This window comes from Lissotriton vulgaris, chromosome 3_1 (genome assembly GCF_964263255.1).
Source record: "Lissotriton vulgaris chromosome 3_1, aLisVul1.2, whole genome shotgun sequence".
Taxonomy (NCBI): Eukaryota; Metazoa; Chordata; class Amphibia; order Caudata; family Salamandridae; genus Lissotriton; species Lissotriton vulgaris.
The window spans coordinates 830,473,951-830,494,329 of record NC_141689.1 but is presented as its reverse complement, the minus strand read 5'-3'; the positions used below and the strand labels follow the sequence as shown (position 1 = coordinate 830,494,329).

The 20,379-nt window shown below is 45.6% G+C and overlaps 1 protein-coding gene across 1 annotated transcript in view; it reads left to right on the top strand.

The window, feature by feature from the left end:
- SECISBP2 (SECIS binding protein 2) overlaps positions 1-20,379 on the top strand; it is a 405,025-nt gene that overhangs the window by 237,785 nt on the left and 146,861 nt on the right. The window contains exons 8-9 of the mRNA XM_086961140.1: positions 1,328-1,481; positions 18,614-18,761. Coding sequence (XP_086817266.1) covers positions 1,328-1,481; positions 18,614-18,761 — 302 coding nt within the window. The remainder of the gene's footprint in view (positions 1-1,327; positions 1,482-18,613; positions 18,762-20,379) is intronic.

Here is a 20,379-nt window from a genome sequence, read left to right as displayed (position 1 = left end):
TCTCAGCAGCATAACATTTTTACCCACTACAGCAGATCTGACTGTGAGCTACTAATGTCACAATTTCTTCTTAATCTCCAGACGCCATAGGTGGAATAAATGCTCATAATTTGCAATATTTTGTTTTCATTTTTATTCTACTTTTTGACTTGTTCACCTCTGTGTCGATTAGCAAGGGACAGATGGTTGATGACATGCTTTCAAATTCTGATGGCGTGGAAGATTGGAATAATGCGCTCTTGGTCTTACTCAGTCCTACTCAAATAAGGTATATAATTAGTTTGGATGCTCCAAGAAATAGGCCTAATGATAGAGGAGAATATCGTCCCAAAACCCAGTTGTATAAATCTGGAGTTAACAGACTAGATTATCGTTTTTGAGTGTCCAGCAAGTGTTGTATTCACGAGTTCTAGTTTGGATATAGTCCCTATGGTTTAAAATTGGAAAACCTCTCACTCACTGACATAAGCAGGTTGGAGGAATAGTCAAGGATTATTGTACATAGGCAGCAGAATCTATAGTTGGAGCAATTTACAATGGATTTGTTAACTTCTTCAGAGCTGGAATGTAGTGCAGTATAAATGGAGTACAGGACTGGTTCTGCTTTGAATTGCATTTTACTAATTACTGTAGAGATATGATTGTGAAACTTACTGTAATCTTGTGAACACTTTCAAATCAAACAATGCATATTAATAGCTAAAATGAGTTTGTCATTCGTTATACATGCACAATCAGTCTACTTCAATGTGTACATTACAGGCTTCAGAGGTAATCTGGAAGTGGTGTGTATTTGATTACATTTGTGGTTAGCATGTAAAAGTAAGTATCTTGTGTTTGAACTCTTAATAAAAGAAAGAAGCATAGCATTGTTACACTGCCTCCTCTGAATTCTGGACAGTTTAAAAACATTTCTTGTACCCACAGCATGCTCCCTCCCCTTTATAATAAGGCCACATAGGTCAGTTGGACATATCAAATTACTAATATACTTTGCCTATGCAAATAGGAAAAACAGTGTTCAAAGAATTATCTGTTATAGGGCCAGGCAATGTATTGCTCATATTGTTCAGTATCTTCAGTCATAGCTAAATGAAGCTCTTTATCAATTGTAAATTAACCCTCCTAAGACTTGTATCATTTTATAATTTGCATTCTCATGCTTAAAACGTATTCAGCAGCAGTGTTAAGATTTTTCTAATACTACAGCTTTCTGACTCCTGGTATGGCCTCATAGGCTCTCATTGAAAATCACAAATAAATACTCACATTGTGTTATGTCCTGCATATAACGTGCTTGTGTGTTTATATATTTTGTTTGTTGTAGATTATTTTGAAAGAGAGAGAACAGAGGAAGCAAAGCCGCTTGCTGGAAGGACAGGATGTGGTCTCACTTGATAAGGAGAGCTTACCTCAGGATCCATGTGAAGTTGCTGAAGACCAAAGTGCTAGTGAGAATAACCAAGATCTGCAAATGACAGGTATTTTCTAGCTGTTATCCCAATACTGCAGAGTGAATAACACACGCATGGCCACGGGTATGCCCAACACATTGATTCCCATTGTCTGGTTCTTATATTCTGGAATTCTTTCCCACTATGAGGTGAGGAAGCGGAGACATGGTTTAAAAGTCAGAGTGTTTCTAGCCTTACGTTGGTGCAGATCTAGCTGGGGATCTGTAATTGTAGTTGTTCATAATATAGGACTATGGTTGTGTTATTGTGGTGTGTAATTATGTGCTGGTGGTCAGTGTGGGAAGATCTTTAGAGGGAAGAAACTGCAATGCAAATGAAGCAGAAAGGAGCATTGTATTATGTGTTGGGGTCAGTTTCCCTGATTAAGTTGGTTTCTTGTTGATTGGTCTGTGATGTGTTTCCTTTTCCGTGGAGAATTTGTAATATGTGGGTTTTATGATACATTTGATGAATGGTGACTAGTGTTTATTGTGTGAAGAGTAATTGTAGAGAACCTGATGTTTGGGGGTTGGTTAAAATGGTCAAATCCGGTTGTATGATATGGGAGTCCACGTATAACATGAAGGTCAGATTGTGAGTGTTTTCATTGTTCAATTAGTGTTTACACACAGTATTTGTGGCTACTGAGGAAGTATAGAGATTCTAAATGATGTGAGAATGATGCTTTATCCAACGCTTGGTCAGAAGTGTGAGCATGTGCTTTCGCTTCACAAATGTTTGTAGATAACAAACATGCAGGTGAGCTTGTGTTAGGTTGTAAGAAATAAAGTAAGCCCTGTGGTTGGGGATTTGTGTGTGGCATGCAATGGTTTTTTCAGAAAATGTGCATGTAGGGAACTAGTGGGCTAAGGATTGTGGCCTTTTGATTCAGGGCCATATGTATCAAGATACCCATTAGCGATTCTGTAATAGCGATTTTTAAGAAATCGCTATTTCAGAATCGCTAATTGGTATGTATCAAGAAAATCACAATTTTTTTGCGATTTATTTATATTCCTTAATTGCGAATTCGCAAATTGCAAATTCGCAATTAAGGAATAATTGCTTGGGCTGGCAGTAATGATATGGGCCGATAGTTGGAAGGCAAAGTAGGATCCAACCCAGTCTTTTTCAAAAGTGGCAGCAATTTAGCTTGTTTCCAACAAAGCGGGACAGTAGCAGAGAAAAAAGAAAGATTAATGATCTGGGTGACCTCTTTGCCAACTATTTCCGCTATCCCCCCTGAGGACTCTGGCAGGGCAAGGGTCCGAAGGGGACCCTGACTTCAAGGCCGCAAGGACAGCAGTAATGTCAGACTCCGAAGACAAAGCAAAATTAGCAAACTGTTCAACTGGCTTCGGCATGGTAGAGGGAAGAGATACAGGGGGAGACTGAAAGCCGTCACAGGCGGCAAGCAGGTCATCCTGAATTTTGGCAATTTTATCAACAAAGAACGAAGAAAGCTCTTCGCACCATTGCTCGGATGAAGGTAACACTGGTTGTGCAGCACATGGTGATAAGAAGCTCTTCACTATTGAAAAAATGTCCTTGCTGTTATTATTTGCTCTATTAATTCGCCATGCATAATAACTGCTCTTGGCAGATCTGATGGCCGCATAGTAGTTTTTTTGCGCCATCCGCAGCGCTCTCTCTGCCTCGGGCAGGTAGGCATGTCTCCACACCCGTTCAAGTTTCTTACATCCCAGTTTCAGTTCCCGAAGGGTGTGTGAAAACCAGGGTTTTGAGGGGGTAGAGCGCAGCCTGCGAATACAACCTTTATTGATGGCAGTGGCGGACCCATGTTCTACCCAAGCATTGAAAGTGCTAACCGCCGCTTCAATCTCTAAGGGTAATAATGGACGGGTTAAAGGTAGAAGGTCCGTCAAGGTATCTAGATTTATCCTCTGTGAATGAGCAAGTGGAGGACCACTCTCTGGAAAGGCATCCAAAGACCAGGAAAACCTAATCAGCTTGTGGTCCGACCAGATTACATTCTCAGGAAGGGCCATTGAAATGTCAAAGTCGGAGCAGACCAGATCTAAAAGATGTCCCCCCGCATGAGTGGGAGCAGCAACCCACTGTTTGAGGTGTGCCAGAGAGAGGGCTTCGCCTAAGCGAATGGCCTCCGTGGAGTCCAAGATATCAACATGGATGTTAAAATCCCCCAAGAGGAGATACCTTGAATATCTTGGAGCCCGCGGAGTTATAACCTCTTCCAGCGTCCCCACAAAGGTCCCGACATATCCCGGAGGCCGGTACACCAGTGTGCCACCTACGGTAAAATGAGAATTAAATACAAGGGCAAAATGGAGCACCTCAATGTCCGCCAGCTGATCCTGGGGCTCGCACGAAAAGACCCATTGGTCCCTGTAAACTACGGCGACACCGCCCCCTCTGCCAAGTGGGCGGTCCGCCCTCGTAATTTTGAATCCCCGTGGAATAGCTAGCTCCACCACTGGTGCACACGTGTCATTTAACCAAGTTTCCGTTATGAAAAAAAGGTCAAATTGGTTCTCCGCCAACAATTCAAAAATATCTGCGGCGTGCTTGACCAATGACCTAGCATTAATCAAGCCAGCTTTGATCAATGAGGGGTCAACATTATCTCGAGCATGGTGGCTTAATGTGCTCTGAAAACGGAAGTTACACACAGAGCATTCCTGAGATGAATTATCAGCCACCCCCCAAAGATTATCACTTCCACAGTTCCCAACATTCAGTGCAATAAGAAAATCGCGGAAATACCGTAAATTAGTGGAGTGCTGCTTCTTGTGTACACAGGCAGGGGAGGGGGACTGGCACTGGGCACGGACAGGCGCAAACGGGCTTGCCTTAGGCGCGCTGGCGGCGCGCCGGCGGCTTGCCTTAGGCGCGCCAGCGGCGCGCCCGCTGCGCTTCCTGGGCCAGGGGATCATTTTATGTAGGCGGGGGGCGGGCGGGCGGAGCACTGGACTGCTCGCCCAGCTCGTTTTCCTCACAAGAAATGGCGTGACCGGAGAGACGATCTCACAGGTTCAAGCCCTGGATTGTGCAAATGCGCGATTTAATGTTTTAAAATCACAATAAAAACACACACACCTTGTAAAATATTTCTAGCAGCAAGTTAGCAGCAAAATTCGGCAAATAGAAATCTCGAGTCCCGGCTTCCGCCTCAGGACTGGTAACACACCCTTACTAGCAATCAGTGGGGATGTGATTGGCCTACGCTTTTATGCAGGCGGGGGGCGGGCGGGCGGAGCACTAGACTGCTCGCCCAGCTCGTTTTCCTCACAAGAAATCGCGGGACCGGAGAGACTATCTCACAGGGTCAAGCCCTGGATTGTGAAAATGCGCAATTTAATGTTTTAAAATCACAATAAAAACACCCACACTCTGTAAAATATTTCTAGCAGCAAGTTAGCAGCAAAATTCGGCAACTAGAAATCTCGAGTCCCGGCTTCCGCCTCTGGACTGGTAACACACCCTTACAACAAATTCCAGACAGGCCCTCTGTATCCCAAAATGCTGCAAGACTTGTGGGTCCATGTTCGTAGTGGCCTCTGCTCCCAACCTTATTGTTGGTAGAAGGGGAATCTCCCAAGAGTTTCTAGTCAACCTACATATCCTCTAGTGGGGCATATCACCTTACTTGTGATCAAAAAGGACTTTCCTCTTACATGCTTCCTTCTCACCACTCCATGGTTTGACTCTCTTCACCTCGATTTTCCCTGCGTAAATCTTACTTTGGGTTACAAAGAAACCTTTTTCCTCCCCATGTACTGCTTATGACCTTACATTATACATCACTCATGACATTTTCTATTTCGTCATTGATTAAATCACAGTAATACCTAAAATGACATCATTGATGAAAACACTGTGCACTGTAGGGGTGCAAGTTCTAGTTAATTTAGTGCACGAGATATATATATATATCAGTTTCCCCACAAGGGGAGTTTAATCTTCATGCACTCCCGGATATTCTTTCCAATTACAGACATACACCAGAGTTTGTAGATCGGTTTAGTTTTATTTCCATTTATCAGCAAGCCAGCAGCACCCAACGCTTTTCGGTCTCTACGGAGACCTTGCTCACAGGAAACCATTACTACATTTTTTTGCTGAATTTAAATAAAGTAACATCCTTCATGTTAACACCTCACTTCCTGTTAGTTGCACAGGAATTATGGGACATGTAGTTTTCAACCAACCATTTTAAACTGTTGCGGTTAGTTTCTCTGATTTAAACATTAAGCAATTAATCAGTACATAGGACTAACAAATAAAATTCATACCCTCACGATAGAACCCTGTGAGGTTCACATTTGACACAAAACAAGCCGGATATTTATAATTACTACCATAAAAACCTTGAAACAGTAATATAATAACATTCACAAAATACAGCGAAAAAAAGAAAATACGCCAGCTCACCATGGATAAGAGAGAAGTCCACTGGAGGGTATGAATTTAATTTGTTCGGCGCATGCTTCTGTCCTGAAGCGAGAACCTGGAGATTAAGCCAAGCACTGACCGGTGTGAGGTTTGGGCTTTTATAGCCAGTTCAGTGGCATTTAACCACACATGGCTAGCCATGCTCATAAGCATGCCAGATGAGTCAGCCACGCCCATAAGCATGGCAGGTGCACAAGTCCAATAATGTGACACTGTTGCTAGCTCCCAAAACAAGCACTGGCACCAACAAATACAAAAAAAGAGGCAGAAGAGGAAAAAAAAACTTAGTGGACGTAAACGTGAGCAAGCAGGGACCACTGAGGGTGCTGACATACCAGGCAGGACCTAGAGGAGGCTTCTTGGCCCTTAAGTTGCCTCAGGAGTAAAGAGGACTTCTTCCCCCAATCAGTAGTGCACCACAAGCTGAGCCATGTTTACAGAGTGGTGGAGAAAGGGCGCGTGGCCTCCACAGACCTCTAAGCAATTCCGCTGTGTGGTACTTACTGGAGGTAACAGGAGGGGTAGTTGGCCCTCAAGGATGTCCTGGGGTGCCAACCACCCCTCCTGTTACCTCAAGCAGGGCCCACACAGCAGGATTGCTGAGAGGTTGTCGGACGCCATGCCCCCTTTCTCCACCACTGGCAAATGCAGCTCCTGGCGCAGCACTAGTAGCAGGATGAAGTCCCCTTGGTTCTGGAGTTTCCTTTTAAAGGCAGGCGAGAGGGGTGAGGCAGCACATGGACAAGAAAGGGCAGGCAGGAGGGACAGGGACAGCACAAGAACAACGGAGGGCAGATGGAAGAGGCAGGGGGCAGCAAGCCGACCACAGAGGACAGGGTGGGGATCATGAATGGTTGGTGAAAGGAGCAGGGGCAGCACTCAGACAACGAAGGGCAGGCAGGCAGGTTTGGCTCAGAGGGCTGAGTTGGATGGCAGGGGCAGCATATGGAATAAGGAGATTAGGCAGAAGGGGCACGGGCAGCACATTGCCACAGAGGGCAGGCAGGAAGGACTGGGGCTGCAAGCTGACAACAGAGGGAACGTGGGAGGGATTTGGCACCATAGGGACCATGGAGGACAGATGGAAGAAGCAAATGCATCCCACCTTGATCAGGACTGCTCTAGTAAGATATATAGAATGAAAGGACTCAACCAATCTTATAATCTTGGAGTTCGGAGCAGGAAATCTCATTCTGAAGTCATTCAAACAACATAATCATACAGACAACGGTTTATTACTCGAGAATGCAGGGAGGAATTAAGTGGAGTACCCCATCCACGTAATTTCGGACTTTATTGCACTAGCTCATAGCTAGGGGAATAAACATCACAACTGTTCACCTGCCAGGAGTACAAAAAGGAACTGGATGACAAACTAAGCAAAATAATACTCGAAAATTACATGCAAGTTTTTGCAAACAATTCCTAAAAGCTTCGTTGCCTGGGGTATATCATAATAAGATCTGTTCACAAACTTAGGAAACACATAACGCCAGGTCATTGCAGCCATACTTTAAGATAAAAGGGATAAAGGAGAAATTGTGATGGCTCGATTGGGTAGAGGCATATCCATATTGTTTTTCTATCCCACTAATAATGAGTGGTCATGAAAATGAAACTGAGAATTATCCCAATACTCTTCGAATGGCTACATCAGTGGGGTTCATAGATGTTCATAGATGTTTTTCCCCTGTCCGAACAATGACACAGGAGTCTATACTGCTGACCAAACCGTATATACAAAGCACAGGGCAAAACCTATAACCACACCCTACAGTTGTTGAATTTAGCAGCTTTGTGCCTGAATTCCTACAATGGCAACTCCTCAGGCTTCCATAGTATTGCATGAACATTCTGAAGGACGCAAAGAAACCTTCCACCAGAACATATTATTCCTTTAAGTGGAAACAATTCTTCATATGGTGTAATTGGAAAAACTTTGACTCAAAAAAATGACAAGAAGAAATGGCATTACCTTTTCATTTGCATCTGACACAATCTGATTCAGTTTTCTTTAATAGTAGTTCACGCAACAGCAATTAAGGCATCTAGAAGAGCCCATTGTCTTGAGAAGATTCTTCCTCTGATTATGCAGTGTGCTGCTCCTTTTGGCTTAATTCAGAATTATTAATTATAATGGGGTTACTGTTAGAACCTTTGCCAAAGCCTCTCACCGGTCATGGAAGGCAGGTTATTCAGTAGCTTTGGGTTAGGGTTAGGGTTAGTGAGATTTAGATTAGTAGTTTTGTGTAGAGCATTTAAAACCCAATTGATGGCAGAGTACTTTATAGGAGTTGTTTACCAAGAGCATTTAAGACATTGAAACAAAATAGGTTAATCTTTATAGGAAAACCATCTTATATATCATACAGTGTACTCTGGGTGCAGGGACAAGAAACCATAACTACAAGAATACAGACATACTAGCATCATCAGACAGTTGCAGAGAATTACTTCAGAAATTGCTTGACCCCAGTAATGTTAACTTAAGGGCAACTGATCAAACCAAAATATAGTTCAGTAAGAGGACTGACATGAGGTTTTCTTCGAAGGCATTGGGCTAGATCTTAATCTTTTTTGTGTTGTAATTTTTTTATTGAGAACGATATCACATAACATGCACAGAGTAGAACAAAATACTATATTCAGTACATTACAGTTGGGGGGGGGAGAAGAGGGCGGGGAGGGAGTGGGGGGAATCAAGGGGAGAGATCACATGGTGAATTCATTGCTGGCATCCCCTGCACTTTATAAACCTCCAAGTGTCAGTGAGCCTTTGAGTGCCCGTCAGCCGACCGTGAGAAGAAGGGGGAGGGGGAGACTTGCCCCTGGGAGCGGGGTGATGTTGGCGTTAGGGGGAGAGGGAGCGGGGACAAGCATCAGAAGGGGCTCCGGCCGCCAGGCTATTGCGTTCTATGGTGCTCTACTGGAGGGGGGTGTTCTCCATCTGTACACGGAAAGTGGGGTGTGGGCGACAACGGGGGGTCCACAGTGTAGAGGGGCCCACACACATACGCGTCCGAGGGGGAGGGCAGAGGGGACAAGAGACAGAGGAACGAAGCGTTGAAGAGGAGAGAGTAAAATTACGGTTTGAGAAGAATTAACTTTAAGTTTGAATCAAACGGCAGACTGACAAAAAGTCTGTACAGTTAGGAAATAAATTATATAAATCAATAGAAATACTATCTTAGACTCTTTTCTCTAATCAAGTCAAAAGGTTGTGACACATCTCCAAAAGAGACCATCTTTTTTAGGGCTTTAGACCGAAAAGCCACAGCCTCAGTATGGTCTGCCATGACATGACATAATAGGGCTGGATTAACACAAATACATTCATATAAACCAATCATTTTCAAATACAATATACATCAAATACAATATGCATCCAACGAGCATCTACTTTGCTGCAAATTAATAAAGAATTGTGCACAGGAAATTAATATGACATGACATTTATATAATTCAGTAATATAAATTACTGTTCAGTTTATGAATGGTCGTTAGAAACAACTTGCGCAAAGGTCCTTGAATGTTACAAAGACAGGAACATCCTGCTTGTTGCTATTGCTTCCTCAAGAGAACTCAAATTACTTACTTATGCCTACTATGCCTCCTGGCATATAGGCAATCAACCAGGACTCTCCAGTTATCTCTGTCCTGGTATTTTCTTTCAATCTGTCTCAAGATGCAACCCATCACCTTGCAGTCAGCCTCAAGGTCTTGACGCCAGGTGTTCTAGGCCTTCCTCTGCTCCTTTTCCCTTGCGAGTTCCAGGTCAAGGCTAACCTAGTGATGTTTGAAAAGAACACAATGTAGAAACGTTATATTTTATAAATGACCATCACCACTGATGCTGTTATTTTGCGGAATATCTGAAATGGGAAAGCACACAGAGAAACACATGCAACTGGAGAATGCTTGTTCATATAATAAAAAAATGCTCTTTCTTTCTGTATATCTGAATGATGTATATCTGAATGACGTAATTGTAAGCTTTTTGAGGCCTAATCAAGCTAACTTAAACATATCTAACTTAAACATAATTGCTAATTGCTAAAAACGCTTCTGCAGAAACCTACGAGCAATGCCTTATGCCTGCAGCATGCAAATTTGAAAATACTCTTCACTGCTATAAACAAGCATTTACAATGCAACTGTCTCGCCTTTGCAAAAGTTAGCGCTATTGGCATTGTAAATGACAACATTTTTATTTATGTGTAGATTTTGCAAACAGATAAATAAATGGCATTGTCATTTACAATGCCAATAGCTTAATCTCTTGCAAATGGGAGACCTATTGCATTTGCACCCACAGACAGACACACACACAGAGAGCCACACACACACACACACAGAGAGCCACACACACACACACACACACACACACACCACGCACACACACACACACACACACACACACACACACACACACACACACACACACACACACACACACACACACACACACACACACACACACACACACACACACACACACACACACACACACACACACACACACACACACACACACACACACACACACACACACACACACACACACACACACACACACACACACACACACACACACACACACACACACACACACACACACACACACACACACACACACACACACACACACACACACACACACACACACACACACACACGCACCCCCCCAAACACACAGTGCCCCAGAGCATAATTCCAAGCGCCAATGTAGTTTAAAAATTACTTGTGAAGAAGCATCCGGGCACTGTGGAGGCGCTGACAGCTCCCACCTATCTTGACAGGTCACTCTCCACCCTTCCTGACTGGTCACTTTCCACCCAGCTTGTTATGCCACTTTCAGTCCATCATGATGTAATACGCCACCCGTCGTGGCCAGACAGATTGCGTCCACCCGTCCTGACAAGTTACTCTGAGACTCTCCTGACAGCTGCTGTCCTCCAGTCATTGTGACAGCGTGCACCCATCCTGACAGGACGGCTCCCACTGCAAAGTGCCCGCAGCACTCACTCCTCTCAGTGCTGGGGCAGAGAGCACAGCTCCTAAAAGCGGCGGGCAGCACTGTAATAGAAGGCATGTACTCACCAGGAGCAGGGCGGTCGCCAGGGGCAGCAGCGGTGCCCGGGGGCGGCAGCTGTCCATGCAAGGGCAGGAGGCTGGGTGCTGCTGGAGGCGCTGTAGCTGGACGGGGAGTTCTTCTGTATGCTGCCCCGCTGCCTCTCACTGCCCCTCCTCCTCCTCTCCTTGCCCTCCCTCCCTTCCTCCAGGCAGACGCTTGCGCTTTCTGAGCCTAGGTGCGGAGGTAGCGCCGGGCTCCCAGTCGGTGCACCCTGTGCAGAGGCCCGGGGCACAGACAGAGCTCGAGCCGTGACGGGCTGCGTGCACAAGAGGGGGCTCAACGCCACAGGGGGGCACTGCATAGTGGAGCGCGTAAAGGTACTGATACTGTGCAGAAAGGGGGCATACTGGAGACACTGCGCGCTCGAGGGCAGGAGAGGGAGAGGGAGAGAGAGAGAGAGAAAACGGACAAGTGGAGAGAAACGACGGTTACCCCAGGTGTGGAGAGTCGGTTGATGAGCAGGGGGAGAACAGGAGGAGAGGACACGAAGGAGGTGACTGAGCGGCAGAAAAACGGAGCGGTAGCGGAAGGCGAGAGTGGAAGAGATAGAGAACTCGAAGCGGCGAGAAGAGAGAGAGTCTCCAACATACACCGCTCTTGTATCCGGTAGTTCCCTGAAGGCGCAGGACACCGAGAAACCCACTGCTACGGTCCAAGGGGGCCGTAGCTCCAGGCAAGTGACGTGGAGGGAAGGGTGGAAAAAAAGGTTGGAGGGAAAGGGTTTGTGGGGGTTTTGGCGCAAATGAAGGCATTTGCTAGTAAATGCTTGGCACAAATGAGTGAGCAGTGGATCACCCCCCAAACAGGATGGTAGACACTTTGTGGGGTTAGAGTGTGTGGGGCAACTCTGTTAGAGATAAAGTGTGGGAGGCAGCTCTTTTGGGGATAGAGAGGGGGAGAGGTAGCTCTGCATGGACTGAGAGGGAGTGTGCGTGAAAATATAGAGGAGTGAGCAGTGGAACACCCACAAACAGGAAGGGCGACACTTTGTTGTTAGAGTGAATGGGGTAGGGGGCAGCTCTTTCGGGGATAGAGAAGGGGAGAGGCAGCTCTGCATGGAGTGAGCAGGGACCAGGGAGTGTGTGCAAATATAGAGAGGAAGCGGGTTTAAAAGGGAAAGTACACAAAGCGGCAGAGTGGGGCGAATGAACCTGAGGAATGCACACGTCTGCGTGACATAAGGGACGCCGAAGGCGTCATGAACCGCACACAGTAGGAGCTCGCGTTACAGTGTACACAGAGCGCACAAGACCAGCCACAGGGGAGAGTGAGAGATTCGATTCAGATTGGTGCGCGAGGAAATGTACGCGCGCGCTCTGCTAGATGCGGAGGAGTGCACAACATGCAAACGTTAGAATATGAAGGATGTGCACAAGAGGTGCCGCACATAAGAGGGATGCTTGAAGAAACACACGGGACGAGTGAGAGGAATTATAAAGGGCAGCACGAGGGAAGGCCCAGAAGGTGCACACCACGTACATGGATGGATGTGCATGAGACAGCACGGCGTTACGGGAAAAAACAAGCGCTGCCTTTTGTCTTTTAGCCCCGTCCTTTTCAGACTGGGCTCCCGACTTCCTGCTGGGGTAAAAGGTTCCATATCTTCTTTATGGTGCCATCTGGACTCTTAAAGAAGATAAGAAACCTTTTACTTCAGCAGTAAGTCAAGGAACCCAACCTGAAAAGGACGGGGCTTAAAGAGAAAGAAGAACGTCACTAGGACCTCTTCTCCAATGGCTGGCCACCGTTTAGGAGGTCAGCCAATGGAGAAGAGGGGCGGGGCTTAACCTTGCTAGTGATATTCTCTCTAGCTCAATAAATCTCGCTAGTAAGAAACATTTTTCGAAATGTGATACATTTTTCTTGAGCTAGTGTTTACCCTTGCGATTTCATTTACTGCGTCTTTTAGAGCCACAAAGTCTATCTTCAGAATTCTCAACAGTGCAGTGTTACCCTAGTTGAACCTTAATATCCTGAGGGATTGAGCAACTTGTTTGAGAGCCATATCCAGGATGAAATGTTTTTAATTCGCATTAGAGGTTACATTGACATTGTCTCACTATGGCCATTAAGGTAATGTGTGCATGTAGCTTCATGTTCTTGTAGAATAAAGCTAAACATTTAGTGCATTCCGCACTGAAATGGATGAAGAACATTCGAAGTGTAGTGAGCCAAGTGCAATGGGAGCAATTACTGGATATCAAATAAACTCCATTTTGACAGGGCTCAGTGTAAGACAGTGATGAATCAACCCGCTCTAAATGTCATCAATGACTTGGACCATGGATTCTTTATCATTGGGTGGGAGTTCATGTGGAACTGAATATCAGTAAAACCTAGGTTTGATACAGGATGTTAGTTTAGGGGGCAACAGGTTCCTTGAAGAGTGGGAAGTGTAGGAGAAGCATTTAGACCTAGGAAAACCCCTGTGCTAGAGTGGCTGTGTTGGAAAGAGAATTTGGGAGAGATGGCTCTTCTAAGGATTAGCCCTGCCCTCCAAACACTCCCTGGAAACTCTGAACATTCTTTTCACTGCGCCGTCAATTCACTTCAGCTTGCCTCATGGGTCTTGCCCTCGCCTCAATTAGTATTGTCTTCTTGTCTCCCGCATGGGCTGAACTTCCTCTTCGCGGCGTCTCATCTTATTGATAGTCACATGAAAAGGATAACTGTTCAAAACTCACTCCCACCCATGTTTCTGCACATGAATATGGTAATTTTTTAATTGAGTGGTCTGCCCTTGACACTTCCTAACTTGCCCATTGTTTCAATTTTTCTCCCCTTTTTCTTCCCCTCCATTTTCATTTGTATGTTATTGTTAAACTGTATGATTGCTTCCAATAATAAGGATGACAAATTGTTCTTAAACAGGCACGTTTTATCTTTACTGTCCTGAAGATGATCCCATGTATCTAAGCCCAGGGATCGAAACATCGACACCAAGTGTACCATATGTCACAGAATGATATGTATATATTGCACAGTGGTACCTATATGAGAATCAAGTCTGTCCAAAACACACCTGCATACAGACTCCTTCCTTTTGCCTGAACCCCCTCCCCATACCCTGTTTTGTTTTGTTTATGTGGGTCGCTAGTTGCGTTCCACTTGTATTTGTTAATTTTCGTTTATATAACGTATTTTCTGAAATAAATGCTGTCCGGCTAGACAAAGAACATATTGTCTATTTAGCATATGTTTATAAGTTGTTTCTCTACTTGACGTAGCCTAGGGACCGCTGTCTTTAACTCCAATCCAAAACAGTTCGCCCCATTCCAGTCCACCCGACCCCACTCCAATCCACTTCACCCCACTCCAATCCACCTCACCCCAATCCACTCCACCCCAATCCACTCCAATCTGTCCAACTCCAATCTGTCCCACTCCAATCTGTCCCACTCCAGTCCGTCCCACTCCAGTCTGCCCCACTTCTGTCTGCTCTACTCCAGTCCGCCCCACTCCAGTCCAAAACTGTCTGCCCCGCTCTAATCCACCCCATTCCAGTCTGTCCCACACCATTCTAAAAGCAATCTGTCCACTCCAGTCCTCCAACTCCAATCTGGCTCACTCCAATCCAAAACAGTTGGCCCCACTCCAATGCCTTCCACTCTCTTTCTTTCCCACTCCATTCCAAAACAATCTACCCCACTCCAATTTGCCTGACACTAAGGGCCAGATGTAGGTAGCCCTTTACCGATCGGAATCGGTCGAAAATACCGATTTTCGGCCGTTTCCGATCGGTAAAGGGCTAGGGAGATGTAGGGGCACATATTCGGTAATTTTACTGAATCGTTGTTATTACCGAATCGGTAAATTTACCGATTCGGTAATATTTACCGATTCGGTAAAATTACCGAAAATGCAATGTGGGTAGCCAATTTTCCATTGGCACATGGCTTTCAGAATCGGTATTTTACCATGAAATACAAATCCATGGTAAAATACCGATTCCTGTGTACATGCACATCTGTGCATGTACACATGTGCCATGTGACAGACAGACGTGCCCTTAGGGCATGTCTGTGTGCCACATTGCACACATGCCCGTTTTGGGGGTGCTAGAGGGTGTCAAAGTGACACCCCCTGAACCGTTGACAAATTCGGTATTTACCGATTCGGTAAATGCCGAATCGGTATTTGAATTGAATCCTATGGGCTTCAAGGCCCATAGGATTCAATAGCAAATACCGATTCTGTATTTACCGAATCGGTAAATACCGAATTTCAAGGTATCGGTAAAAAATCCAGATGTTGGTACCTACATCCCATTTACCGATTTTGAAATACCGAATCGGTAAAATTCGGTATTTCAAAATCGGTAAATGGGATTTACCTACATCTGGCCCTAATTCAGATCACCTCACCCTAATCCACCTACTCCATCACAATTCACCCCACCCCACTTAACCCCACCTCACTCCATCCCAATCAAGCCATTCCAATCTACCCCACTCCCATTTAATTCATCTCACCACAATCCACTCCACCCCTCCAATCCACTCCACCCCCTCCAATTCACTCCACCCCCTCCAATCCGAAACAATCTGCCACCCTCCAATCTAATACGATCCACCCCACTCCAGTCTAGAACAATCCACCCACTCCAATCCAAAACAATCTGCCCCAGTCCAAACAGTCTGCCCCACTCCAATCCAAACAATCTGCCCCACTCCAATTCAAAACAGTCTGTCCCACTTCAGCCAAAACAATCGGCCCCACTCCAATCTGCCCTATTTTAATTTAAACCATTGTGCACCACTCTAATCGTAAATAAATCGTAAATCATACGTTCTTATATAGCGACTTTCACCGTAAGGTCTCAAGGCGCTTGCATTTGGGGACCCGTCCTGGCTTTTCCCTGTGAGATAACCCCTAATAGGCATCCCCAAGGTGAAAGCCAGGCATCCCATCGCGGTGGGGCCGTAGTGGAGATTAAGCAAGCTATTGCCCAGAGTTGCAGAGTGTGAGCCCATGATTCGAGTAGGCACCAAGGCGAGAATTATCGAGTCCATGGACATTTTGAGCTCAAGACCCTGCCGCGTCGGGATTGAACCCTGGTTCCGGGTCGGACCTCTGCATCAGGGTATGCCTCCTCTAACCGGTCAGCCCCACTCCAATCCTAAACAATCTGCCACAGTCCAATCCAAACATTTCACCCCACTCCACTCCAATCCACCTCAATCTAATCTACCTCACCCCAGTCAATCCTCCTCACCCTCATCCAACTCACCCCACACCAATCCAGCCAAATCCAATCTACCCCACTCCAGCCAATTCCACCTCAATCCAATCCACCCTACTCGAATCCACCTCGCTCCATCCATCAAGCTGCAATCCGATCTATTCCACTCTAATCCACCCCAACCCCAATTCACCCACTCCAGTCCACGCCACCCCACTCCAGCACCCACTCCAATCCACCCCACCCACTCCAGTCCACTCTGCCACAGCCCACTCCACTCCATTTAGTCCACCCCACTCCACTGCAGTCCAATGCACTCAGCGTTACTCCAATCCACCCCACTCTGCCCCAATCCAATCCACTGCACCCCAGTTCAGTCCACCCCACTCAATCCAACCCATCCAGCCCATCACACTCCAATCCACCCCATTCCAATCCACCCTATTCCAGTCCAATCCACCCTACTCCAAGCAAATCCACCCCCCACTCCAATCAAATCCACTCCCTACTCCAATCCAGTCCAATCCACCCCACTCTAATTCACCCCACTCCAAACCACCTTACTGTAATCCAATCCACCCCAAATCAGTCTAATCAACTCTAATCCACCCCACTCCAATCCACCTCACCCCATTTCAATCCACCCCAATTCAATCCAACCACTTCAATCCACCCCACTCAGTCCAACCCACTCTACCCAATCCAGTCCACCCCAATATACTCCAGTCCAATCCACCCCACCACTACCTCAATCCTCTTCAATCCACTCCACCCAGTGGAGTAACGAAATTTGAGGAGGGCCCCCTGCAAGGTGCTGGAAGGGCCCCCTCAGGATTTTATCAGGAGCTCTCGTACGAGAGTACTGTGCTGAGGGGTCCCCCGCTGCTCGGGCCCCCACGCATTGCGTGGTCGGTAGGGCCTGTGTTACGCCACTGACTCCACCCTACTCCACCTCACTGCACTATGCGCCTCTCCACTCTACGTCCACTCCTCTCCACTTCCACTCCTCTCCACGTCCAGTCCTCTCCACGACACTACACTCTAGGGACCTCTCTACCACTGAACTCTAGTCCACAGAACTCAACTCTACAATACTTTACTCCCCCACTCCACTCTACTCCAACAAATTGAGTCTACGACAAACTACTACCCCCTACTCCACTCTAAGACATTCCACACCACTAACTTTTAACCATGCTGAACAGCAGCCACACTGGTGTATAACATGGAAAAAAAACTGTGCGAAAGCCAATAGCTTTTTTATAGGCAACACCTATTGGCTTTGCCAATGCGTGTCTTTGTTCGCACCCCCGCCCGCCAAAACAGCAAGTATATGGAAAATACAAAAATAGGAATTATTTACTACTACTTGAAAAATTATTTTAGAAAACGCAGTGAAAAAACATAATTTTTTAAACTATTCTGCCTGTTCCAGAAATCTTGGAAGAGGGCAATTTTAGCATAGCAAACCGTTTGGTGATGCCATTTATAGAAAAATGAACACAGTTTCTTGCACAATTCCCCCCCCTTATGATGTGAAGTTATTTTTCCACTAAATGGATTTCCTATTTTTCATGTTCTTGAAGTGGCTTTCAGTTATTTCTTTTTTTAATGAATGTTTATACTACGATCCTCGTCAGTAGGACAGTAATTTATCATCTGTACGGTATGCTGCATTTACTAGAGACTGTCCTTTGCGGTTTGACGCTTAGCAGAGGCGCAACTAGAGCCAAATTTCGGCGGGGGGGAGGGGGGGGGGGAAATGCTGAACCTTTAATCAGTAGGTCAGTAAGCAGAGTGGAGTTGCAGGGGCTCTTAGAAAGGGTGAAACTGCTAGGCCTAATTAACTTTCAAATGGTCTTTAAAAGACCTGTAAAACGTTCGGGTGCGGATCTGTCTCATCCCGGGAGGGGAGGGGGGCAGAGGTGGGGGTGGTGGCTGGGTGTGGTGCTGAAGCCCGGTGAGTCCAATGGGTGTTGCGTGCCTGACGCTTAGGCCCCTTCAAGGCAGACCCAAAAATGCTGGCCCAAAGGAGTTGTCTTCCTTCTCATTTGGACCCAGAGGCCACCCGTCCCTAACCCCATTCTTGCTGCCAATGTTGATACCCTTCTTGAATAGATTGTGGAAACCCAAGGTAGCAATTATAGCAGAAGATTTATCCATAGAAGGATAAGAGAGAAAGTAGTAAGTCAAGTGCAGACCACTGACCCATCTCACTGAAGTTGCTAGAGATATTTAACACCAGTGCTTAGCTATTACAACCTTATGGATGCACACTTGTTTAACATATGAACTGGAGTTTTTGTGGCATTTCGGTATAATAAAAAAAACATAGATCAGTAGGGCCAGAGGTTGTAAATGTTGTGCTCTCATGTTGCTTTTTGTGCTGTTTTTTTCCCTTGTGTTTAGAGCCAATTCTCGAGGAGGAAGGCAATAACTATGCAGATAATGTAATTCAGAGCAGCTCGGAAGTGATACATGATGCAGCTGCACTGGATACTCCTACCTCATCGGTGAACCCCAGTCTTCCTAAAATTCACAGTAGGAGATTTAGAGAGTAAGTGAATATACGCAGTTTGTGCTGTTAAAATGTACCGCACAAATGCAAGGCATGTTTAGTATGTTCTGTCTTGCATACATTCAACTCCCTGTAGCTTTTATTTGAAATGTAGACGCAAAAGGTTCTTTTTGGATAGTTACGGCACCCGAAGTGTGCATGTTTTCTGTTGGTATTTGTATTTTATTTGTAGTTAGAAAATAAAGAAACTTCTCCCATAAAATACTTAGTAATATGTCTCTGCAACTGTTAATTGTGTGCATTGTAGGAAATCAATACATATTGGCATTGCAATTGTGGTCTGCCTTCCACAATTATAAAGAAATCACATTGACATTTTATGTCTCTTTCATTTTACTTACCAGACAGTGGCTTAACAATTTAAATCTTTCCTTTTTTGTGTGCAAGGCTGTCATTAATATTTCACTACAAAGTATACAGTGCCCGTAAGCCTAGTTCCTTGCAATGCAGTGCTTTATAAAAAGACTAGCTTTCACTGTTCTCATTCGTCATGAGTGCCCTCATTGCTGTACCAGTTATGACTGAAAAGTGCTTTGTTTAACCGCAGTAGAATCTCACTCAGCCAACACAGACTTCCATAGTAAAGTGCTTCTCTGCTACGAAATATTCATAAATACCCCAAAACATAGACTATGTTAATGTTCAGAATTAAGAAACACTTTTCATGGAGTATTCATTCATTTTTAAATACAGATGCCTATCTAAGGCCAGCTTGTTATGTCATTTGTAGATCTGCCCTGAGACCGCGTATACTCTTTCAAGGTCTTTGGTTAACTAAAAACGACTTTACAGGGGATTTGGAGCCTGTCCAGATCTTGCCATTCGTTGGCTTCATCTTCACTCTCTTTTCCTTGCTTCTCATTAGTCAGCCCATTGATCAAGTACACCTTCCCGTCCACGGCCACTGTCCTTCCAGTGATTGTGCACTTCTGGAGGTAATTTTTTGTATTGCCTTTGCAGCAATCCATAAGAGTGCACATGTTTGCAGGCCATCTCCCCTACTCCTCCTCCCTCTCACCTTGTTGTTGCCACCCGTCCACTGCCCCCCTCCAGTATCGATGCTGCTTGAATCCCCTTCCAAAACCTCCCTCTTCATTGCTGCTTCCATATGCCCCAACCCCTTCCAGTTTCGTTGCTTCTTCCACCCACCTCCACTGACCTCCTGAGTCGTTGCTGCTTGCACCCCATCCACCTTCTCTTGTCACTGCTTGCAGTCGCCTCCCCCCTCTTGCATTGTTGCTCTGGTCTTTCTTTTTACAGGTTCACCCAAATACTGGGGAACAGGAATTGCTCCATATTGTGTACATGAATTTTTAACTGATGCAGCACTGAAATCAATCAACAGCTGCTGTCACACCGTGCCTTTGGACACCACACTTTCTTACGTCTCACAGGGAATTAAAGGTGCTACTGACCTTCCCCGACAGACAAGAAAAGGCCTAGAGCTCCCAAGTGATTCTACTAATGTGCAAAGCCAGCGAGGTGGGAAATGTCAACCCTATTGTGATATTGAGTGAATGGGCCAGGGTTACGTGGCCTACACGCTATTCCATACTCGAAGATCGAGATTTAAGCGTAGTATTAACTCCCACCCCTC